Source organism: Quercus suber, unplaced genomic scaffold, assembly GCF_002906115.3.
Source record: "Quercus suber isolate HL8 unplaced genomic scaffold, Cork oak 2.0 scaffold_252, whole genome shotgun sequence".
Taxonomy (NCBI): Eukaryota; Viridiplantae; Streptophyta; class Magnoliopsida; order Fagales; family Fagaceae; genus Quercus; species Quercus suber.
The window spans coordinates 216,607-242,736 of record NW_027069708.1 but is presented as its reverse complement, the minus strand read 5'-3'; the positions used below and the strand labels follow the sequence as shown (position 1 = coordinate 242,736).

Genomic DNA, 26,130 nt, shown 5'->3' with positions numbered 1-26,130 from the left:
ACAACCCAAGGGCTTTGAGGATCCTCACTTTCTCGATCATGTGTTGAGATTGAAGAAAGCCCTTTATGGCTTAAAACAGACACCTAGAGCATTGTATGATCGGCTTACCCATTATCTCCTGGAAAGAGGATTCAAAAGAGGCTATGCTAATCAAACTTTGTTTGTTAAGAACGATAAAGATTACCTTCTAGTGGCTCAAGTATATGTTGATGACATAGTATTTTGAGCTACAATCGATGATCGGGCTATAGAATTTTCTGAGGAGATGAAGAAATAATTTGAGATGAGTATGGTAGGGGAGCTTACATTCTTCTTGGGCTTTCAAGTCAAACAAAAGAAGGAAAGCATATTTGTTTCACAAGAAAAGTATGCTAGGAATATTGTCAAGAAGTTTGGACTAGACTCTAAAAAGCATGCCTCCACTCCCATAAGTTCTTCCACAAAGCTGAATGCTGATTCTTCTAGGGTGGAAGTGAGTCCTACTTTGTATAGAAGCATTATTGGGAGTTTACTCTGTCTTACTGCAAGTAGACCGGATATTGCATTTAGTGTTGGTATTTGTGCTAGATATCAAGCTGCTCCAAAATAATCTCACATGACTGCAGTAAAAAGAATTATACGATATATCAATGGTACTCCAAATTATGGATTGTGGTATTCCAAGGATTCAAATGCTTGTCTTGTTGGTTATTCAGATGCAGACTGGGCTGGTAGTGTGGATGCTCGAAAGAGTACCTCAGGAGGTTGCTTCTACCTTGGTAACAATCTAGTCTCTTAGATGAGTAAGAAACAAAATTCTATGTCTCTCTCTACAGCTGAAGCCAAATACATAGCCACTGGACGTTGCTGCACACAACTCCTTTGGATGAAGAAGCTACTTCATGATTACGAGATTCCTCAAGATACAATGTGTGTCTTCTGTGATAATACCAATGCCATAAATCTCTCTAAGAATCCAGTTCAACATTCGAAGTCGAAACACATAAAGATACGCTATCATTTCATCAGGGACTTGGTGGAAGAAAAAGTTGTATGTCTTGAATTCATACACACAGACAATCAAAAGGCAGACATCTTCACCAAACCTCTCGATGGTCCACGGTTTGAATCTCTCCGTAAGACCATTGGTGTTGGTACAATCCCTTGAATCTCATGTGTGTTGTATGCTATACCTCTTTATAATGTATCATCTTGTTTGCATGGCACACACTACTTTATTGGTTTATTGCATACTTGTTTTTATTTTTAATGTTTTTACATTGTTTTTTATCAATCTTTTATTACTTTTATGTCAAAAATCCAAAAACATATAAAAAGTAGAAAATCCAAAAAGTTTGATCAACTTTGTTGAGCTGTCTCAAAGCATGTTTTGTCTTGTACCTTTGTACTAATGGCTTTGTGCATCTACAAGCTTAGCTTGTCTCATTTGCACTCATATCTTTGTGGGAAATATCTTGAAATCTATGTGATTGTTGTAAATAAATCTTCAACCTTATCATGAATAATTAGTGAATGGTTTTGTTGATCTTGAGACATGCATAGACTTATGCCTATATATCTTCCCACTTTTATTTTTATTGCTTATAATTAAAGAGCTCACCAAATGTAAATCTTCAAATGAAAAGAGATATTGAGCTGCAAAAGCCTGTTACACATACTAGTATTTGACTAGAAAAAAGAGAAAGTGGCCAAAATATAATGTATGATACCCAAAAAGCCAAAGGCTAACTCATCAAATTGAAATATTAAAAATTTCAGGCATCGATCTCAAAATGAGATGTTTTGATTCAAAATGATCAAATGATATAATGTATTTGGAGCCAAATGAAAAGTTTCAAAGAAATGTTCTCAAGTTTATGTGGGAGGTCATATATGCATATTTCTATAATTGAGATGGGTCTCATTATCTAGTACTAGTTGTGTATGCCTTAATTGAATTAATAATTGAAACTTCACATTAGACTAAGGACTATCTCATTTTTGATATTCACACACAACACACAAGTCTGTGTTCAATGAATGCTATATTCATTTGTGTGATTGTACTTGTTTAAATGTGTTTTCACATGCTCAATCTTTGTTGATCAAGCACAAAAAGATTTTTTGAGTATTTTATCTTATTTTTGGAAAGTATTTTGTTTTTACAAAAATGTCAAAATTTTCAAAAATAGTGTTGCCCTGTTTTGGCGACTCAGTTGCAGGTTAGTCTAGTCGCATGTCCCAGTCGCGAGCTCACTCCAAGAATTTTCGTAGCTCCCTGGCGAGTCATGATCTCAATCGCGAAAAATACTTAGAAAATTTTTCAAAATTTGAGTTTTTATGATTTTTGCGGCTCAGTGTGGCGATTTGTTCGCAGGTGAAAGGTCCAGTCACGAGGGTTACACAGAGATTTTCGCGACTCATCTGGCAACTGTCTTGCGGGTAGACCTTCCAGTCGCGAAAAACACTTAGAATATTTTTTAGGAATCCTAACTTCTATGTGTTTTGCGGCTTACCTGGCAACTTACCGGTGACTTGATCCAATCGCAAAAAACGCGTGTTTTGCATTGTAAAGATTTTTTTAAAATCATTTCAGTTTTCCCTCGATCTTTTGTAACTGTTCATTATCTTCATCATTTGAACTGCTCTCATTTTCATCGTGTTTGGACATTCATCACCATTGTTGTCCATCGTTTCTGTTTTGATCCTCAAGAAAAGGTAAGGGCTCTATCTCTTTCACAGTATTGTTCAATGTTACTACTTATTCCTCTTGATCTGGTTGGTTTACTATTATTTGTATATCTTATGTTTGATCTTGTTTCTGATCTCATGTTTGAAATTGCTTTGTTTTGTTGGTGGTTTTGTATGGATCTTCTCTCTCTTGAGTACATATTGTGATGTTTGTGGCACACACACACTCATTTTCATGTCTGGAACCTAAATCCCATTTTTTTAAGGTTTCCTTCATTTCCCATGTTTTGGTACTTTCCAAATGCTAATAGTGTTTGGTGCCTTGTTTGGTTTTCTCTTTTGATAAGACATGACACAAGGCGAAAATGTCTCCATTCAAGAGAGCAGCTGTAAAAGGGGGAAACAACAAAGGGAAAGAACATGTTATTGATGTTCATGAACTCTCACCTAGCACAAAAAGGACCCCCTCATCATCTGGAGTGTTCGATCCCAACAAATTCAGATCCTATGCTGCCTTTCAGAATCATGAAAATTTTTTCAAAAGGGCTACACCGCTACTCGAAAGGGTCGTTGATCAACCTTCCCTTTTTGACACTGACATTCCTCAATGGTTTGCTCACAAAGATTGGAATTACCTTCTCTCTGATATTGATGACGCATATGAGGACTTGGTCAAAGAGTTTTATGCCAATGCAATTGTTGAAGGTGAAGAACTCAAATGCTAGGTTAGACGAAAGAGTTTCTCAGTCTCTCTAGCATATCTCGCTGAGATTCTTCACATTAATCGACCGATGTTTAAACAATCACTGGTTTACAATGATTTATGTCTAGAAGAGGGCCTACTCCGGGATGATCTTGGAAAATACTTGGAATTCACGTCAAATGGGAACTCAGTTAGTGTTTCCTCTCTTCCTCCGAAATTGAGGGTGCTTACAATCATCATCTTCCACAACTTGTACCCACTATCTAGCACTAGGTACATGAACCTTGGTCGTGCTCTGTTTCTTCACGATTTGATCTCTGATATTGAAATTGACATTTATGCATACATTGGTAGGCCAAAAACTGAATGACCCCTTGTGATTAAACTAATTAATTAATTAGCCAAGTTATTAATTAATCAATTTATCATGCAATTGCGTGGAAGCACAAACAAAAAACCAAAAACTAAATATGCAGTGAAAATTAAATGACATGGTGATTTGTTTACGAATGGGGAAAAACCTCGCAGCAAAAACCCCACCGAGTAATTTTCAAGTCACCACTTCCGAAACTCCACTATTATCAAATCAAGCGGTTACAAGTAAAAGAATCCCAAGTACCTTATCAACCTACAATTAAACCCTTACCCTAATACCCAATTGGACTTGATCTGTAGTGACAGTTCCCACCTTTGATGCGCGGCTCCTAAGTACGTGACTAACCAATGCGCGAATTCTAGTACGTGACTTCAAAACACCAACTTAAGGAAGGGAGGTTGGCTGCAAAGTTCTTCAGTTCATTCTACACGGTGAAGATCAGGAAGATGCTTGGTCACAAAACCCTATGGTGCAAATACACAGCAACTTCTTCAGAGAAGATGAACTAGGTCAAGAACTTCGTCTTTGATCACAATTTGCTTGAACAGAGATTGCTCAATAATTTCTCAACTTGTGTCACACTTGACGGCTCTTAAAACAATCCTTTTATATGTTTAGGGTTTTGAGAAAAGAAGGCCCAAAAACATATTTACGGATCCCAAGAAAATCAGATCAGAAAATCTGAAATGTTAAATCTCGACAGATAGCAGGTGTTGAGGTAGCTATCAAGAAGATGTCGAGTTTTAATGAAATTGGACTTTAGCTTGCTTTTTCTTGGACAGATTTGATGACTTCAACACTTGATCTTAAAACCTTGTTTCTTGAAGTATTAAAAACACCTAGAACTACCCAATTATAAGTAGAGTGCGTTTTGTCAAAGGATTTAGCCAATTTACATAAATAAGTGACATATGTTCTTAGCAAGTGAAAACACATATGTCCTAACAATCTCCCCCTTTGGCAATCCGTGACAAAACCACAACAAATAAATGAACATATGAGAGAAGTCATAAATCACTAAACTCATATTCACTTGTTGAATACAATAAAATCTATCCTAACACAAACTCTTGAAAAACTTTGTAAGAAGAGAGTTTATGGCAAGTAGACTTTGACAACCTGTATTTCTGAAACAATTTAAACAAAACTCATCAAGGCATCTTGTGTGAAACAGAAATAATAGATTGCATATAAGTATAAAGAACATGTGTATAAAGATAGAGAAGAAACAACACATGAAGAGAGAGGTGAAAGAAACATACATCCACATATATAGAAAATAAGTACAATGTATGTAAAAATGGTCAAAGGACCTCATATACAAGATCAATGTATCTATAAAGAATAAAAAAGAAAAGATACATCAAAACCTCACTACATCCCTCAAACTATCAACACTCCCCCTATCAAAAATGTCCTATACTAACTCTCCCCCTAAGATAACTATTCTCATAACCCAAAACTACTCCCCCTTTTTGTCATGAGTGACAAAAGATAGAGTGTCATGTAGACATCTCATCAGTAGAGCTAGCATCTCCATCATCATCATCATCATCATCCTCATCCTCAGAATTTGAAGCTGCTGGAGTAGGTGGTGAAGGAGTAGCCTCTGGAGCAAAACCACCCATGGTCGCCTGCCGTCATACAATACGACCAACACGAACATTCACTTGATACAACTCAGTGGAGAGTGTATCAAGGCGAGTGTCCATGTGCTGTAGCTGCGCCATAATGTCTCCTAGATATACATCGCCCGTAGAGGAAGAAGGAGCAGATGTAGACGGAGCTGATCTGGATGGAGCCGAACAGGAGGGAGGAGTGGAATCCGTCTGTCGCGACCTAAACTGCGCCTCACTACGTTTTACGGTAGCGGCATCTATGGTACATATGTGTGTGAAGTGGTCGGACACAGGAAAGGGAATAGAAAAATGGCGTAAGATCCTCGTGATAGCAGAAGGAAAGATGAGCTTATCATGGGACGCCGAATCAAGATGAACATCTATGATAGACAGAATAAAGTAAGAAGGAAAATCTATAGTAAGATGCTCTAAAAGAGATAACAAAAATCGAGCACGAGGCTCTGTGATAGAGTTGTAGTGAGAGAGAGGATGGAGTACAAATGTCATCACCATGTTTAGGAATCTAGGACCTTTAGCAAAAGGCCTACATGATGTGTACTGATGCTCACCCTAATCAGCAGGGCACTGACAAAAGGCAGAGATGAGCTCATCTTTAGACATAATCCTCATACGCTCACAAGAAGGATAGTTAGGAAACTCTATCCTAGGAACCCTAAGCACATCCGCAACTAGCTGCGGTGTGACGGGGATGCGCGTACCTCGAACGTGAGTGAAAAAGAAATGTACTGAACGATTTATCCCGTGCATATTGGAGTAAAACTCCTGAATCAGCACGAGAGGACAAGTGACCGGGACGTCACACAGTGACTTCCATCCCCTACTGTGAATGACAGAGGGAAGGTCAGTGTCGATGAAGTCCGCCAGAATGACTTGGCGTTCCAAATGAACACCTCGTCGAGAAAAGTTCTCCGTAAATGACTTATGGGCATCTTCATCACAGAACCAAAGGTTAAGAGGAGCAGAGTCAGAAGAAGAGGAAGCTCCAGAACGCAAAGGGTTCCGAACAGAAGTGGATTCACATTTGGCTGCCATAGACACTACTAACGTAAAAAAAAGGAGAACGAGATAGAGAGGGAGACAATCAGAAAAGTCCCAACACAGTATAAGTAGATCAAATATGTTGAACAAAAATAAAGTATGCATAGGAATGCATGAGCATGTGACATGCAAATCAAAAGGCATCATAAGCTTAGCCCAATCTAATCCTACCAGCACACAGCATAGAGCACACATCTAAATGCATGTAAATATCATTCTAATGCACATGGAATGCAATGTATGACATTTTGAAAGCATTTAAATGAAAACTCAACCCAAAATTTTAAGAAAAACTCATCAATTTTGAAAAACCCCAAAAATTTTCAAAAATCCCAAAAACTAGGTTTCAAAACATGCAATGCATGAAAAAGGAAGGGAAAAATGAACTTACCAAGTGATAGAAACCAAGGGAAGACCGAAAATGAAGAGGATTTGAAGATTTGAGTAAGAGAAAAGTGGTTGTGAGATGAAAAGCCTTCGGACAGATCGAGAGAGATCAAGGAAATAAGTGAAAAATCGTGACAGATCCTTTTATAAACACCTCAGTAATTCTCGACAACTGAGGTGTCAAGAGGTATCGTTGAAGCTGTCGAGAAAGGTGTCGAGAATTTGGCCGTTGACAAATGGAGGTATCGAGAGGTGTCGAGGTACAAGACCAATTTCAAAGAACAAAAGCTCGATCGATCGACCAGATATTGAGAAGGTATCGAGGAGACAGGAACTTTCTCGATCGATCCATCAGGTGTCGAAGAGGTGTCGAGATTGCAATAAGAAAAAGGCTTGAGATGCTCGACAAATAACCAGGTATCGAGGAGGTGTTGAGGAGGTGTCGAGCCAGGTTGAAAAGCAGTTTTTCAAGAAGAGAAAAACATAGAAATAAATGCAATCCATCATACACCTCAACCAAAGATCCACTCAACATATAAAGCTCTCAAGATCATCTCTCAACAAAAATTTAAGCACATGGATCCTCAAAAACACACACACACACACACTAAACACGTCTAACCAATTTTATTTTTCAAAAACAAGTTAAGACAGTTTAGTGAGCATACATTAGCACATGTAAAACCTTTGTGATGGCCAAATCACATTGTACCTGCACATGTATCAAAAGTAGCAAAGAATATTGCGTGTTATGTGTGAAAAACATCGCAAGATTGTATGTGTATACATGTTATGATGATCTGAGATATGAGAAAATAACTTTAACTCACACACAATCATAACTGTTTGATGAGGACTATCACCTTCGAGGTACATCCTATAACTCCCACATCTCTTAGAATACACGCTTGCAACCATATTTAAAGCATTTTTTTTATCTTTTTTCTTTTTATTTTCTTTGCATATTTTCTTTTATTTTAACATATCATACATGGGCATATAAAAAAAGAGAAAAGAAATACCCAAGATGTTAAGCATTTGACATCGCACTTTTGCTATGCCGAAGCATACGAATGTCTTTGATACTGCACTCTTGCTATGTCGAAGCATACAGGTGTCTATAACACTGTACTTTTGCTATGTTGAATCATACAGGTGTTTATAACACTGCACTTTTGTTATGCCGAAGCATACAGGTGTCATTTATGATTGGCGAGTAACAGTAGTGAGATGGTTATTTATGCCTTTCTCTTAGAATTTTCTAGTCCTACCCGTCAAAAAGAGTGATATGAGTGTTAAGTTTTAAGAGATAACTTAATCTTACTCATCACAAATAAGAACCACAAATCTCACTTGCTTAGTTGTGCATAGAGATGCTCATCTAAGCTACAAAAGATACAAAGTTTAGAAACTTTGTTTCAATGGCCATCTAAGGTACACAACTACCAAAGTACACAAAACACACACTGTTTTTGTATTTTTCTGATTTTTCAATTTTTTTTTATTTTTATTTTAAAAACAAAAGTAAACAAAACTGAAAGTTAACACACAAAAACATGTTAAACAAAAGAAAGCATAAAACTAGACTGACTCAACAAAAATGCAAAACACACAAGCAATGCAACAAACAAGAAAAGCAAGAAAGGGAAAAGAAAGTGATGAAATCACTTAAAGTCCTTTTTCTTCCACACCTTGAAAGAACCTTTCCTTTGATTGAACCCTTAAACAAACAGTGAGGGGGCAGAATTGAAACCATTCAAGGTCAAAAGGAACATGAGGGATTTCAGAAGATCTCCAAGAGAAACAAGAGAGAATTGAAGCTGATTTTGGCTTCCAGATGCTATCATGCCGTTGCTCTGTTGAGTGGCTTGCCACTTATAGCAATTAGGTCGAGTATGACCGGCAGCTCCACAATGATGACAGAGATGCTGCTTCTTTTGTTTAGGCTTTTGAGAGTTAGCCTTCTTAGTCCTAGGGTTTTTAGTATCTTTCTTATCTTAATTAGGGGGTGCTCCTAAGATAGATTTACCCTTGTCTAAGTTCTCACTAGCTAATTCAGTTTTAACATCAGTGTTTTCAATTTCAGTGTTATTAGCAGGAGAAACAAAAATAGTATTACTAGTGGAAGCAGTATTAGAGAAAGAAAGATCAAACCCTAAGCTTGTTTGATCCGAAGCAATTTTCTGATTACTCAACATTTCATCAAGCTTTGCACTTGAAGTCCTCTCCAATTGAGTTCTAACTTGAAACAGCTCAGCTTCAAGCTTCTTGGTATTCTCAACCAAAAAGTTGTTCTCAAATCTCAGTGCTCCAATAGTTTGATTCGCCTCATCAAACTTTGTGGACAACTCTTCACGATCAAGTTCCACATCACTGAGCTTCTTGGTGGCCAGCCTATACAATTTCTCATGCTTCTTAGAGAGCTTGTAAAGATTTTTATAGGCTAAGTGGATATCATCTTGATCATCCATTTTCTCAAATTTGGACTCCACCAGTTCTTCTTCTTCATCCACTTCTTCAACAATCCCTTCCGTAGGATTGACTGTGGCAGTGAAGGCATTTAAGATTCCGTCATCCTCATTGTCGGAATCATCTTTGGGCTCAGTGTCACTCAAGGTTGCAGCAAGTGTTTTACTCTTCCTAATGCTCTTGAGATATGTTGGGCATGCATGCTTCATGTGACCGAATCCATGACATCCGAAGCACTTTGGTCCAACTAGAACAGTGTACTGATCGCCATCCTTAGTGTCCTTCTTCCCTTTGTCTTGGCTCTTAAACTGAGAAGAACTGGATTGTCTGTGGTCTTTGTCGAAGTTCCTCCCATTGGCATTCTTCATAAATTTCTTAAACTGCCTTGTAATGTAAGACTTCATTTTAGAATCTTCATCATCAGAAGACTCATCTGTATCACTGCTCTTTGCCTTCAAGGCCATGCTCTTAACTTTACCTGTTTTGCCAATCCTAGATAGTCCTAGCTCGTAGATCTGCAAGTTTCCAACCAGCTCAGTCAAAGGAATTTTGTCAATATCCTTTGATTCTTCTATTGCCGTAATCTTGGCATGGAATCTCTTAAGTAGAGATCTGAGAACCTTCCTTACAACCTTGGGTTCAGGGATGGTTTCCCCAAGATTAAAGGCTGAGTTCACTATGTCCTTTAGCTTGGTATAGAACTCATCAAACGACTCATCCTCCTCCATCTTAATTTCTTCAAAACTTATAGTGAGCCTCTAAAGTTTTGAATCTTTGGCAGCCTTTGTTCCTTCATAGGTTGTCTGGAGGATGGTCCAAGCCTCCTTAGCAATTTCAGTTGAGGATATCTTCTTGAACTCCTCATTGGTGACTGCGCTAAATAGGGCATTTAATGCTCTGCTATTGAAGTTAGCCACCTTGATCTTTGCGTCATCCCAAATGGCCGGTTCTTCTTTTGGCTTAGTCTAGCCAATCTCTACAGCTTGCCACACCTTCTCATCTAAAGACTGCAAGAAAACTCTCATGCGTACTTTCCAGTATGCATAGTTAGTGCCATCAAATAAAGGAGGTATAATTAATGACTATCCTCTATCCATGACAAACAGGGGTCAATGGATCAACACAACAAAGATTAAACCTAATCAGAGTGTACCTGCTCTGATACCACTTGATAGACTACAAACTGAATGACCCCTTGTGATTAAACCAATTAATTAATTAGCCAAGTTATTAATTAATCAATTTATCATGCAATTGCATGGAAGCACAAACAAATCACCAAAAACTAAATATGCAGCAGAAATTAAATGACACAGTGATTTGTTTACGAATGGGGAAAAATCTCGCGGCAAAAACCCCACCAGGTGATTTTTAGGTCACCACTCCCAAAACTCCACTATTATCAAATCAAGCAGTTACAAGTAAAGGAATTCCAAGTACCTTACCAACCTACAGTTGAACCCTTACCCCAATACCCAATTGGACTTGATCTGTAGTGACAGTTCCCACCTTTGATGCACGGCTCCCAAGTACGTGACTAACCAATGCGCGGATCCTAGTACGCGACTTCAAAACACCAACTTAAGGAAGAGAGGTTGGCTGCAAAGTTCTTCAGTTCATCCTACATGGTGAAGATCAAGAAGATGCTTAGTCACAAAACCCTATGATGCAAATACACAGCAACTTCTTCAGAGAAGATGAACTAGGTCAAGAACTTTGTCTTTGATCACAATTTGCTTGAACAGAGATTGCTCAATGATTTCTCAACTTGTGTCACACTTGACGGCTCTTAAAAAAAATCCTTTTATATGCTTAGGGTTTGGAGAAAAGAAGACCCAAAAACATATTCACGGATCCCAAGAAAATCTGAAATTTTAAATCTCGACAGATAGCAGGTGTCGAGGTAGCTATCGAGAAGGTGTCGAGCTTTAATGAAATTGCACTTCAACTTACTTTTTCTTGGACAGACTTGATGACTTCAACACTTGATCTTGAAACCTTATTTCTTGAAGTATGAAAAACACCTAGAACTATCCAATTACAAGTAGAGTGCGTTTTGTCAAAGGATTTAGCCAATTTACATAAATAAGTGACATATGTTCTTAGCAAGTGAAAACACATATGTCCTAACACACATCTTTCATGTCTTGTGTAAAATGGTTCTTCGAACTGAATCACGGATATGCATTTCATTTTGCTGCCTCATCACTAGGATACTCAAGCTTAAAGGTATTCATCCTTCACTAGATGAGTCTCCCTGCACAAAACTGGCACCAATCAACATGCGTACATACAATGCAAGCATTGGTCATAGTCGGAAGGGAATCAAAACAAAGCCTTCAGCCTTTCACAGTAGTTCACACTCTAGCTCATCCATATCTGATGAGAAACTAGACAACATTGTGAAATCTGTCAATGAGTTGAGCGCCAAGATGTCCGGCCTTTCATCTATTTTGCACCATCTCAACATTAGATGGGATATGAAGTTCACCTCTATCCAAACTCAATTAGATCAAATTCAAAGAAAGCTAGAAGATGATGAGGACTAACTATTCCATGACAAAAAGGAGAACATAATGTTGGCAGAGGGAGTATAATGATAGGGGGAGAATCAGCTGGATCAAAGGAGGAGATTTCAGCAAAAAGGACTTTGTTTATTTGCTGTTTTAGTTTAACTTTGTTTTGTTTATTTTATGTGGTTTGTACCTATTACCTGTAGGTTTTTAAGGTTCTTAGTTTATGCTTTGTACCCATGTTGCTTTTGTAAGCTTTTAGGATGTTTCTATGCTAGTGTGTAGGCTTTTATGGTTTGTACCATGCTTATGCAGCCTTTATGCTATGTTGCTTTGTACTTCAAGCTAAATGTTATGCATTTTTCTTAAGTACTCTCACTCTTGTGCCATTGTAGGATTTTATTCCTAGATGCATATACTTCATGTATTGTGCATTGGTTCAGTGTTGGTCATTCAAGTGATTTGCTTTGTGTTTATCAGCTTGAATGTCCAGATGTTCATTCCAAGTGAGAATGAACATTGTGGTCACTATCTTACAGTGATTGCTTGTTTGGTCAAGCCATGGTTTATTACTTTATTCCATTTTGCTTGATCGCATTGTGCTTGTTCCATATGCATTACAAATTTTCTGCATACAATGATATTATTGTGTTATTGTGTTTCAGGAGATGTTTTGGTTTTATGGTTTAAGAGCTTCACAGATTCTAGAGTTAGTTGTGAGTGAGTTTTCCAACTGTTCCCAACTCACACGTTAAGTCTAGAGTTTGCTTTAGAATTTTGTCACGAAATAGCAAAAGGGGCAGATTGTAAGGTTGAATTTAATCAACCATCTTGTTGGCTTTATTCTGTGCCAAATTTGCTTGTATTTTAGTATTTAGTAACCCTGTATTTAGGTGGGAATCTTGTAAGGGTAGTGAGTAAGAGAGTGTGAAGAAATGCTCAAGATTGTGCAAAGAAACAGGGACTCGCGACTGGATCTCGCAGGTGTATCGCGGCTTGCAAGTCGCCAGAAGTTGCACACGTGCCAAGCATGCCAGAAGCTGAAGAGTCACGCCAGCTGTTGCACTACAGGACAAAAGTCCTAGGCTGGCCAGGCCGTTAGCTCACGGCTTGAACTTGCGACTCAACCCAGTCGCGAGGTCAAGTCGCCAGAACACCCTGTTTGGGAAAAACTGACATTTCACATTCCATTCTCACCCTAGTATAAATATCCCCCATTCCCACAAAATGTAAAGAGCTTCCAAAGAGAATTTTGAGAGAGAAACCCTAGAGAAAACAAGATTGCCTCATCCACAATCTTCACCTAAGAGACTCTTCAAATTTCTCTACTCTCTTCCTCTCCATTGATACATCCTTGAGAGGTTCTTGACCAAATCATTGTCTCACCATACCCACGTCTGTGAGAAGGTTCTTTTGGTGCTAAGGGAAGCAGTTTGGAAGGAACCAATGACTATTTGTTGATGCTATGGTTTATAGCGAAATCCGGTAAGCTAGAAAAGAAAAAGGTTCGGCGCAACCTCGTTGGAGCAAGAAGCTTGGAGGGCTTAGATACCTGGGTAGATTAGGCTTGGAGGGTCTATTGCTGTTCATGTATCCCAACTACATTTTCTAGTGGATTATTGACCGCTTGAAGGGCGGCGGAGAGGTTTTACGCCAAGGGCTTCGGTTTCCTCTTCGATAACACATCGCGTGTTGTCCTTGTGTTTGCATCTCTCTTCCCCTTATCTTTGTCCTTTATTTTCTGTTGTGGATGTGATTATAATTGGCTTAAATTGTTTATCAATTCTATGTTTGGCTTATGTTCATGTTCCGCACATTAATTGTTTGATAATAAGCTTGAATTGGTTTTTTTTTTTGTAATTGGGGGTCTAAACGTTCATAGTGTTTTTAACGCTATTTGAACTTTCAAGGTCTAAAGACGGGTACAAGTGTTGTTCAAGAAATCAAGTGCAAGCTTTATGCGAAGTTCCATGCACTAATTTTTGCCCATTTGTTTTGAAGAAAATATTTTCAAGTATCCCATGCTTGATTGAAAAAAAATGTATCTTGAAGTTAGCAATGCAAAATTCGTTAATTCGTTAGCAATGCCCATTTGATATTTTTTGTAATTGGCTTAAAAGATACTTAAAGATATTGGATTTGTGCGTACATGTTTGAGTATTTTTTTACTTAAAGATGTTGGATTTGTATGAAAATACATTTAATGAATTTCTATTTTCTTTGTAATTTCTTAGTAGTATCACTTGAGGATGGTTGGGCAATTTTTAACTCTATATTTCGGCAAATTTTTCATTTCTCCGTAAAGGTAATTCCACATCTTGTAGAGTAATAGTATAAAAAGTAGAAACATAGAAATATCTAACAAGAGTTCTATTGAAATATACACTTGGTTACAAAGGTCATAATATAAAACTCTGCACTTGAAAAATAGATAATTTTGCACTTGGTATGTCTCCTACTTCTTGACTACACATTCCCACCATAGTTTGCAATTTTCAGTCACAGACTCACAGCTTGATCACTTTGACTTGTCTCATGATATTCAACTTGCCCCACCCTTTCCTGGTATGATGTCTCTTCATTATATAAGTCCTATATCAAAACTCTAGAATCTGAAGTTTCACAACACATGAAATGCAGTCCCTTAGAATACCTGACACTTTGACAGTCTTTCCCCTCAAGTGATTGATGATTCAAAATAACACAAGAAGTATACCAAGGATTGATGAAACCTACAGGCAATATCCAAAAAATGCAAATCCTGCATATTTATAAACTTCCCCATTATTTCCAACTGGTTGAACTATAATAATTAAGTAAAACAAAGAGCTTGTATTTTGATGATTGCTCACAACCCAATACCATGTTTTAAGGGGGTAAAAGAAAGAAAATAGTTAACAATAGATTGAAAGCCAAATTGAACATTCACAGTATCTTACATCTGAGTCTATGCATCCTCAAGCGAGTATAATTGACCTTATAACTAACAACGCTCTAAGCTTGTGAGGTGAATTAGTGCATTCATGCTTGCTTACTAGATAAAATTGTCAAATTTTTCCTTTTTCTTTACCCCTTAACCGATTAAAAATCAGATTGAACGTCTGCAAACAACTAAATGAAAAGTTATGATAACATAACAAATTGGAAGATGAGGCACAATAAAAGGAGAGTTTTCCCGAGTATATGCATAAACACTGATGATACTTCCTCCCCTGTAATTATTTTTCATAATAATACAAGGCTAATCGTACTAGGTGCTTAAAAAATCACTTATGCCTTTCTTTTATGTGGTCATTTTCACATCTTTTTTCTTAACTTATGCAAAGCATACGGAGTATTTTGTAATAATTATTTCTTCACTCATCCTTTCTCTTAAACTAGCTTTGCTTCTGCCGTTTATTCTCAAAAAAAAAAAATTAGCTTTGCTTATGGTTTTCCTTTTTTGTGTTTCTTATCCTAGTCTTAAGAAACTTGGGCATGGTATCAAAATATAACCCATAAATCCCATTGCTTTAAGAACAAATTCAGGTAAAAAAAATCCATAAATCCCCTAAAAATCTGAAACACCCCACCAAGCTTAAAACCAAAAGCTTTAAAAAATTAAAAAAAAAAAAAAAAAAAAAAAAAAAAAAAAAAAAAAAAAAAAAAATTTTGCAATAATTATTTCTTCACTCATCCTTTATCTTAAACTAGCTTTGCTTCTGTCGTTTATTCTCCACAAAAAAAAAAAAAAAAAAATAGCTTTGCTTATAGTTTTCCTTTTTTGTGTTTCTTATCCTAATCTTAAGAAACTTAGGCGTGGTATCAAAATATAACCCATAAATCTCATTGCTTTAAGAACAAATTTAGATTTTAAAAAAAAAAAAAAAATCCATAAATCCCCCAAAAATCTGAAACACCCCACCAAGCTTAAAACCAAAGGCTTAAAATAAAATAAAAAATAAAAACCAAATTCAGCACCAACAAATCAATCAAAAAATATCAGTATCATAGTTTTTTTTTTTTTTTCCCCTTCGTTTTTCTAGCAACCAAATAGAGCTTATCAATAAATAAAAAAAATCAAAGAGAGAAACTTACTGGGCAATGGCTGTTCCAGCGGAGCAGTTTGATGATGTTGGGTTATGAGATGTGGCCCCCATGACAAAGGTGGTTTGGAACAAGGGTCATGGTTGCAGCGGCAATGGCAGGGTTAAGAAAGAGTGGACCTTGGAGATGGGTTGGAGAAGAGAGAGATTTAGAAAAAAAAAAAAATGTTTAGATCAGGTGGGTTTACTGAGTAAAGGTTAACCATAGTTGGGTTTGAGCATTTTAGGTTTTAATTTCTGCGTCGAAGGAGCAATCTGGCGATGCTTGAGTAGTGTGAGACTTGGCCAGCGCGATAACGGTGGCTTGGCACAAGGGGTCATGGTGGCAATGGCAAGGTTAAGAGAGAGAGAGTGACGCTTGGAGATGAGTTAGAGAGGAGAGAGATTTTGAAATTTTCAAAAAAAATGGGTTTGCTGAGTAAACTGTATGGTTAACCACAGTTGTGTTTGTTGAGTTAGGTTTTTGTATTTTAATTGAGGTGGCACTTTTTAGATCATTGATTTATTTCAAAGAGATCTTGTCCATGAAATGGACACTCTCCATTTCAAAGAGAAATGGAGAGGATCCAGATCCAGAGGAGGCAGGCTTTACCTTAGATTTTCTAACCATGTCTAGCTAGATGAATCATTTGTTCAAGCAGCCCAGTCCATTAAAAAGGTTATTCCAGTCTAGACTCTGGACTCTATTCTCTCGACCTTCATTTGTTAAATAATAAAAGCTAAACATCGACAAGGTAAATTGCGAGTGGCATAGACAACGCCAAGGCCATACCCAACCAACAAAATAGAAGTACCTGTAAAGCGCCGACGGTTATGGCATCTCGAGAAATCTAGAGATGTTGTATAAAATTACGTAGAATCATGTTATTATTTTCTCAGGTTTCTTTTTTTTCTTTGGATGAAACAGAATAATATTACTGATTATTAAAAGCATAATACAGAACAAAGAGCCTAAGAAGACTCAAGACTCAAAAAAAAAAAAAAAGTCTGCAAAGACACATGAAAACCCATTAAAAAACAGCTAACACCAACTCTAGCTAAAGACAACGCTAGACAAGACAAACCAGCGTTAATGTGTTAAACAGAGCCATATATTAGCCCATCATTGTGGAAGACATTGAATAATGCCCCAATTAACAATAAAAATTAAATAATCACCCTGCTCACCCTTAGTGTATATAATGATCAATTTACAAGTACAAAATTTTTATAGAGTGAGAGGTAAGGGTTAGAATTCAAGTTTTTAAGAATGAGTTTCGCATACATTTATACTTAAATTAGACTAGAATAAAATTTCTATTTTGTATTAAAAAAAAATCCTCAACTTTTTATTTTTTATTTTTTTGAAATGATAACAATCCTCAACTTTAATCGCCAAGGGAGGCAGCAACTTTTCAAGGAATTTTGTTGTTTTAGACTATCATTACTTGGAAGAACTTTGTAATATTTTAAATTCTGATGCTTCAGGGTTGTATTCAGTTGTATTCATTAAGGCTTACTGCCAATACTTCGCATTTTATGGCTAGTTTACATTAATGCAATTTACCCCCCTTTTAACCAAAAAAAAAAAAATCCTCAACTTTAATAATTATGAATAACTACTTTAGTAGTAGAATTTTTTTACATTAAAAAGAGGAAGGAGATGGGGAGAGAGACTAAATGAGAAAGAGAGAGAACTCAAAATCTCAAGGGTTGTTTGGTTTTTCAAAAACCATCACTTATCACTACTCACTCAATTTTCATCACTCATCACTCTATAACTCATCACTTATCATTGAAAATACCACAACTTCCTAAGGTGACATGTTTGGCACTTGTTTCCAATTTTGAAAACTCAAAAAATTTTACTTTTTGTGGGATCCATGGATTTACTTGGTGTAGCTTTTACTTCTTATTTCTTTTTCTTTTTTCTTTTTTCTTTTTTCTTTTTTCTTTTTTCCTTCAACCCCCAATACCCAAACTCACTAAACCCAGTGAACAAAAAAAAAAAAAAAAAAAAAAAAAAAAAAAATTTTTTGGATGAAACAGAATAATATTACTGATTATTAAAAGCATAATACAGAACAAAGAGCCTAAGAAGACTCAAGACTCAAAAAAAAAAAAAAAAAGTCTAAAAAGACACATGAAAACCCATTAAAAAACAGCTAACACCAACTCTAGCTAAAGACAACGCTAGACAAGACAAACCAGCGTTTAAGTGTTAAACAGAGCCACATATTAGCCCATCATTGTGGAAGATATAGAATAATGCCCCAATTAACAATAAAAATTAAATAATTACTACTGTGCACCTTTAATATAATGATTACTTTACAAGTACAAAATTTTTATAGAGTGAGAGGTAAGAGTTAGAATTCAAGTTTTTAAGAATGAGTTTCACATACATTTATTCTTAAATTAGACTAGAATAAAATTTCTATTTTGTATTAAAAAAAAAAATCCTCAACTTTTTATTTTTTATTTTTTTGAAATGATAACAATCCTCAACTTTAATCGCCAAGGGAGGCTGCAACTTTTCAAGGACTTTTGTTGTTTTAGACTATCATTATTCGGAAGAACTTTGTAATATTTTAAATTCTGATGCTTTAGGGTTGTATTCAGTTGTATTCATTAAGGCTTACTGCCAGTACTTCGCATTTTATGGCTAGTTTATATTAATGCAGTTTACCCCCCTTTTAACCAAAAAAAAAAATCCTCAACTTTAATAATTATGAATAACTACTTTAGTAGTAGAATTTTTTTACATTAAAAAGAGGAAGGAGATGGGGAGAGAGACTAAATGAGAAAGAGAGAGAACTCAAAATCTCAGGGGTTGTTTGGTTTTTCAAAAACTATCACTCATCACTACTCACTCAATTTTCATCACTCATCACTCTATAACTTATCACTTATCATTGAAAATACCACAACTTCCTAAAGTGGCATGTTTGGCACTTGTTTCTAATTTTGATAACTCAAAAAATTTTACTTTGTGTGGGACTCATAGATTTACTTGGTGTAGCTTTTACTTCTTATTTCTTTTCTTTTTTTTTTTCTTTTTTCTTTTTTCTTTTTTCCTTCAACCCCCAATACCCAAACTCACTAAACCCAGTGAACCAAAAAAAAAAGAATAGAAAAACCAAGTCCAGACCCAACATGAAAGCAACAAAACAAAACAAAACAAAACCCAAAAACCTAATGTGAAAAGGAAAAAAATAAAAATAAAAATAAAATAAAAAAGAAGAAGAAGACTAGACCCAGCGTGAAAGGAAAAATAAATAAATAAATAATAAAAATAAAAAAGACCAAACCCAACCCAACGTGAAAGGGAAAAAAAAAAAATCAAAGAGGATTTGACTACTCTCTGACTATCCTTTAAATATGTGTGTATTTACCAAAATGTCATTATAACTCTGTTTTCATAATTCAAAAATACATAAAAGTTGTTTTTAATTTTCATAACTCATCACTCAAAAATCAGAGAATTAAGTAATGAAAATAAAAATTGAAAACATATCTAAACAAACTAAACAGCCATGAAACCTACCAATTTTAATTTATGAGTGATGAAAATAGAGGAATTTTGGATAGAAAACACTAAATCCAATGAGCCCCACTCTTCAATATCCATAACCATCTTTATGTCTAATTTACCTGTCAAATAATCCTCATTAGGACTTTGAAATGTAAAATACGTTCAGTACTATTGGTTGAATAACTGTGGAAAGTCACAGCAGCAAAAAAATAGCAGTGCAAAGTCACATCAGCAATAACTTAGAACTTTCAACAGAAATGATTACATTAGAAGGGAAAAAAAAAAGATCTTATCTTTGGTCGTATCTTTTCCACCCTTCAATCAAGCAGATGTAATGAATCTTGGGAGGCATCTCTCAACTTAGTTTGTTCCCCACTACCAGATCAAGACAAGTTGACTCTGGTCTATTTGAACTTAGTAAAGTTGCGTCATGTAGGCGCTGGTTAAAAAAAAAAAAAAAAAAAAAAAAAAAAAAAAAAAAAAGGCTGAAACGCGTCTGCGTGAAAACGCAGACGCAATCCAAACGCCACCTAAGTTATTTTTCATATCTAACTTTAATTCAATTAGGAGAATTTTTAATTTAGCAGCCCACCCTTAGAAAAAAGAAAACACCCACACATCACATTTCTTACACATCCCCTAAAATTTGTAATGTTTTTTTAGCATTTTTCATATTTAAATAGAATAGAATATCATATTTTAGAGACTGATTAGCTAGCCTAATATAGACAAGACAATGTGAGTGCTCTTGCCTCTAAAACGCGTTCTAATTTTGCTGACTATGAATTTAGATTCAAAATTGAAACAGTACATCTCATTAACCCAAAAAAGCAATCATGGTTTAAAGTCCAATAATGTTGTACCATTGTGCTTCAAGTCTACCCTCTACATCATAATTTTTGAAGAAAATTTTTCGGTAGGAATAGTCTTTGAGGGCGTTTGGTTTCCGCGTTTGGCGTCTGCGTCTTTAATGTGTTCGCGTTTTGCCTCTTTTTTTTTTTTTTTTTAGGCCGCTTATGTTGACTTTAGCGGCAAAATTTACTGTTGTGAACAGTGCATGCACTGTTCATACACTATGCATGCACTGTTTACGAAATAAAAAATATTAAAAATAAATCCCACAATACTATTCACATATTTAAAAATTATTTTGCTACAGTGTTTTCAGTTTTCAGTTTTCAATTTCAGCAACAATAAACTCAATCCAAACGGACCCTTTGTCGGTTTTAAATAGAAATTAATTACGTTCTAGCTTTGCCTTGCCCAATACCTCTCATGGGTTCGCCACCCTTCTTCCTTCTACTCTCTTTCGTATTTTCTTTCCCACTTTCAGCTTCACCAATAGTCGTTATCAGCAGATTCAATACAGGTACATCCCTATTTGTAGAGAAACCAGATATTCTAATATCACCAAATGGCGATTCCTCTGCTGGCTTTTATTCCATGGGTGATAATGCCTATTGCTTTGCCATTTGGTTTAGCAACTCACGCACCGTAGTTTGGATGGCAAACCGTGACAACCCAGTTAATGGAAAGCACTCAAAGCTCTCTCTCTTCGATACTGGCAATCTCATCTTAACTGATGCCACTAAGTTAAATGTCACCGTTTGGGCCACAAACACTGTCTCACTCTCCTCAGTCCAATTATTTCTCAACGACACCGGTAATCTTGTTCTATGTGACAAGGAAGGTGTTGTTTTGTGGCAAAGCTTTGACTTCCCTACAGATACCCTTCTTCCTCAACAACACAACTTCTCACTAGAAAAACAAAGCTTGTCTCTTCAAGAAGCCAGACCAACTTTTCCTCTGGTTTCTATGAGCTTTCCTTCAACAACGATAACCTTCTTCGCTTTGTTTATAATGGCCTTGATGTTTCTGATATTTATTGGTTTTATTCAGGGCTCGAAGATTACAATAGTAGCACACTTGTCTTTAATTCCTTAGGGAATTTAAGTCCATCCGATGATTTTACCATTATGTCAACCGACTATGGAGCAATGCTTCATAGAAGATTGACACTTGATTACGATGGTAATATTCGATTGTACAGTTGGGAAGAGGAGAGGCAGAGTTGGGTTGCTTCATGGCAAGCCATTCAGATACCTTGCATCATTGCTGGTGCTTGTGGGGCTAACAGTTTTTGCAGTTACGTTATTGGTTATGGCAGGAAATGTTCCTGCCCATCAGGATACAAGATGAAAAATCGTAGCGATTGGGCTGATGGTTGTGAACTCGAAGTGAACTCTCTTGCAAGGAAAATGAGTCGGGGTTTCTGATGTTATCCCATGTTGACTTTTACTCGTATTACGGGAATGATTTTGGGAACTTCCTCAATTACACATTTGATCAATGTAGGGATCTGTGTTTGGCAGCATGTGATTGCATAGCGTTTGAATACAACTTTAACAAGGAGGCTGGTTATTCAAAATGTTATCCTAAGACACGATTGCTAAATGGGTATCGCTCGCCAGAATTAAATGGAGACGTCTATCTGAAACTACCAAAAAGCTATATCTTGTCCCACAACAATCCTCTAGAAGAATTCAATTTAAATTGCTCAGGTGATGGCACACTACCAAGCGGTAAAAAGAGCACAGAGAAATTCATGCTCTGGTTTGCTTGTGGAGTGGGTGGACTTGAAATCATCTCTTTCTTTCTGGCGTGGTTTCTTCTCATCAAAACACAGAAAAGTTTAGGTGTTGACAAGCAAGAGTATGATCGTGCTGCAATTGGATTCAGAAAATTTACATATACAGAACTAAAAAAGGCCACAAAGAGTTTTAGTGAGGAGATTGGAAGAGGTGCGGGGGGAATTGTCTACAAAGGGGTGTTGTCTGACAATCGAGTTGCCGCAATCAAACATCTCAATGAAGCCGGCCAAGGAGAAGGTGAATTTCTAGCTGAAGTAACCATCATCGGAAGGATTAACCACATGAACTTAATAGAGATGTGGGGGTATTGCGCAGAAGGAAAGCACAGGCTTTTGGTGTATGAGTACATGGAGCATGGTTCTATAGCAGATAACCTCTCAGCCAATGTACTTGACTGGGAAAAAAGGTTCAAAATTATCATGGGCACTGCGAAGGGCTTAGCCTATTTGCATGAGGATTGCTTGGACTGGATTTTACATTGCGATGTAAAACCTCAAAATATACTTTTGGACTCAACTTATCAACCAAAGGTGGCAGATTTTGGCCTGTGCAAACTACAAAATAGAGGTGTCCTTAAGAATTCAAGCTTCTCAAAAATAAGAGGAACCCGTGGTTATATGGCTCCAGAGTGGGTTTTCAATCTACCTATCACCTCAAAAGTAGATGTTTATAGCTATGGGATTGTTGTTCTGGAAATGGTGACCGGAAAGGATCCATCAAGGAGTGTCCATGCTATAGATGATGGTGGAGTGGCAGAGCACAAAAGGCTAGTTACATGGGTGAGGGAAAAAATGGATAAAGCAGCTGCAAATACTTCTTTACTTGAAGAGATCATTGATCCAATGTTGGAAGGTAAATATGACATATTTGAGATGAAAGCTTTGGTTCAGGTTGCTCTACAGTGCGTAGAAGAAGACAAAGATGTAAGACCTACCATGAGCCAAGTAGTTGAGATGCTCTTACTCGAAGAAAAAGTAAGTGATGGTGTTACATATAACGAGTGCAATCTCATGGCCTACTAAATGTAATATGTCAAGTGACTTCAAAATTTATTTCATAAAGCAAGCATAGTTGTGTTATCAAAATTATAATAATAATAAAGTAAGCATAGTTGTGAACCTTGTTCTCTCCTATAGTTCAACATACTGGGCTGGCATTTAGCATGCACTTCCTTGCGAAATAAGTGTGTGTTTGTGTGGTTTTTTTTTTAATAATTTATTTAACTTTTTCATTAGCTTGCATCTTCCTTTTAAACTAGTCATGTCCCTGCAACAATGTGATTCAGTAAAGTCTCTGTCTGAATTCTCTTAGAAAAAAAACTTCAATAATATGATAAAAATTTAGGTTAAAATAGATTGTTTGTCTCTAAAGTTCAAATATTGGCAGTTTTAGTCACTAAAATTTAAATTGATCACTTTTAATCTTTAACAAACTTAAAATAGTCGCTTTTATTCCCTAAAAAATTTACAAAGGTCAAATCTTGGACCCTAACAAACTCTAAGTGATTGCTTGTTGTCTTGTGGAATGATAATGTGTCAACTTCTAATTTGACCATGTCATAAGGGATTAAATATTGTAAGGACTCAATTTGGAAAGGCCCTCGTAAATCAAAAGGAAAATCAATTCATAAGCCCAAACAATACATTTTTAGAGAGTGGGTTCAAGAACTAGGCTCTAACAAACGGACAACGCCCAAAACAGGACTCACACCTGTTGAAGGCCAGCACGCCAAAGTTACTCCTCAAGGTCTCTCCTCGACACCGATCTGAGGATCCTCACAGAGGTCCCCCCCCTTAACTGTTATGTTTGTTCTCCTTATATAGTCTTTTTCTCACCATCTCTTTCTTCCACCTGTTGATCATCCACACGCTTCCCTTCTGACCGTCCGTCCCATCAGCTACATTATCAGTAATCATGTGATTTGTAGTGGCCAAGGTTGCCTTGTCCAGGAGTCACATCTCCATTAGTGAGGTCAGAGGGTTAGGTGAGCGCATTTATTGTGGAGGTGACAACCTGTCCTGGGCTTGTTCCCCTACTTGGTGTTGTCCTCGGTCCACCGAGGATAGGATCATCCTCGGCAGGAGTCCTTACAGCTCAAGCCTTTGTACAACATCCTCGGGCGATTCTCTATCTTCGGCATAGGCCTTGGGCCAGATGTAAAATAGGCTGAGGTTACCTGACTTTCAGGCCCCACAATAGCCCCTCAAAATCCCGCTGTCTGTATCCTCGGACGGGGAGGAGGGTTTTGATATTCCTGGGCCTTCTTCATGATTCGCCCAACCTCGGTCGACGTCAGCATTAAAGTCTTTTCGCCTGCCCAATGTACGTTTTTGGCGCCTCGACATTCGGTGCGCGTTTGCATTAAATTTTTGCGGCTCCATGTTCCCCACGTCCAACGGTGTGATGGCAATCAATCGGTGGGGATTTCCTGCCTTTATGGGCGGGAAGTTCCGCCTGGTTAATTTTAATTGGGGATATAAATACTCATTTGGACTGCTTGGCCTCCTTATTTGTAGATTCAAGAACTTCGGCGGGCACACTCTAAATCTGGTCCAATCTTCACACTGACTAGCGCTCCTTTTCAGCATAAAGAGTCTGTCCAAGGAGAATCTCCCCATTTCTGTAAGTCTCCATCTCTTTGTAGCACAAACTTCTCTCTAATTCCTTTTTCTCTTTTGCTCTCTCTCTCTCTCTCTCGGGTCTTTGAGTCGTTACTAGGGATGGGTAAATTTAAGAAGTTAGTTGAGTCTGAAGAGATAATGGAGAAATTCATTGCTGATTACGGGATACCCCGTAATGTCGGCTTGAGGTATTGCGAGGAAGGAGAGTGGTACACTAAAAGGAATGAAGGCGAAGTTGTGATTCTCATAGTAACCTTCGTAGAGGGAGGCATGAGAATCCCTATGGGGCCAGTGATGAGCGGTTACCTTAGGCATTTTCGGCTAGCTCCTACCCAGTGCGCCATTAATATGTTTAGGATACTAAGGTGTGTAGACGCCCTGAATGAGAAGATGGGGTTGAGGTTAACCCACCATGATGTGAACTGGTGCTACAGTCTTCAACACCTGAAGGGTAAGTCATACTATATGAAGACAAGGGACGATAGGGTTCGGCTTATCCAGTGCCGCCCCGATTCTAGTAAGGGGTTGACTCAAGATTTTCTCATTGTGTCAGGGGAGTGGTACGACGATCTCCACTGTCTGACAGTAAAGGGAGAGCCAGGTAGGGTACTCGAAGTAGGAGATGGTCTAACTTCTTTTCTTTTTTCTTTGTCGTATACCTTCTTTGTTTGATTGATCATAGGAGTTTTGTTTCTCTTTTTGCAGATTCGCACACCTTCGCGCGTCATTTTCACCTGGTTAACAAGCAAGACTTGGAAGCCATTCTTAGGGCGGAACTCTTTCTGAACGAGACCGATAACCAGGTTAAAGCTGCCCATAAAATCCTCGGATGTAATCTGGCCCAGAAGTCATTTTCGGTCCCAAAACACGTTATCAGGGCTCGTGATCCTCGACTTAGGCAAATCACTGTGGTAAAGGACGGGTTTTCATTTTCTGAAGGAACTTCTATTCTAGAGGGCATCCCGTTGGCAGGCTCTTCTTCATCCCATCAAGCAGCACAGGCCGAGGAAGGGAGCTTGGAGAAGAGGGGAGAAGTGGTCGAACTAAGCTCGTCTGAGGACGAATTTGGTGCATTTGGCCGAGCCGATCAATCTGAAGATCCCTCTGGTGATTTGGGAAACCTCCATTTGTCCGAAATCGATCTTCAGTCCCCAAGGGTTGGTACTCAAATAGAGATGGGTTTCAAGAAACAGCCCTGAACCAGCCTTCTTGACCTGCTTGAGGGCAAATCTGGGAAATGTGTGCCGAGGGAGTCACAGCCCAAGCCTCCTCCACCTCTGCCCAAGCCTTCGCCTGCGCAGACCAGGTCATCCTCCATTCCTCCAATCTCGGACTCTCGGCTTGAGTCCTCAAATCTGAAGAGAAAGAGGTCTTCCAAGGGTAAAGATCTAGTGGATGGGGGCAGATCCCATTCTTCTCCAGAGGAGGGTGAAGCCCACCAACCTTCTAAACAACTGAGGCTC

The 26,130-nt window shown here is 37.5% G+C and overlaps 2 protein-coding genes across 2 annotated transcripts; both read left to right on the top strand.

The window, feature by feature from the left end:
• Positions 1 to 289: 289 nt before the first annotated feature.
• Positions 290 to 778, top strand: LOC111985744 (uncharacterized mitochondrial protein AtMg00810-like). The gene is made up of 2 exons (XM_024017395.1): positions 290 to 554; positions 696 to 778. Exons 1-2 carry the CDS (start codon positions 290 to 292, stop codon positions 776 to 778), a joined length of 348 nt encoding a protein of 115 aa, XP_023873163.1.
• A 19,870-nt stretch (positions 779 to 20,648) lies between these two features.
• Positions 20,649 to 23,172, top strand: LOC112004831 (putative receptor protein kinase ZmPK1). Its single transcript, XM_065780946.1, is given in 3 exon segments — positions 20,649 to 21,147; positions 21,150 to 21,624; positions 21,627 to 23,172. Coding segments are annotated over 3 exon segments (2,394 nt in total). The 5' UTR covers positions 20,649 to 20,670; the 3' UTR covers positions 23,069 to 23,172.
• The last annotated feature ends 2,958 nt before the right edge of the window (positions 23,173 to 26,130 follow it).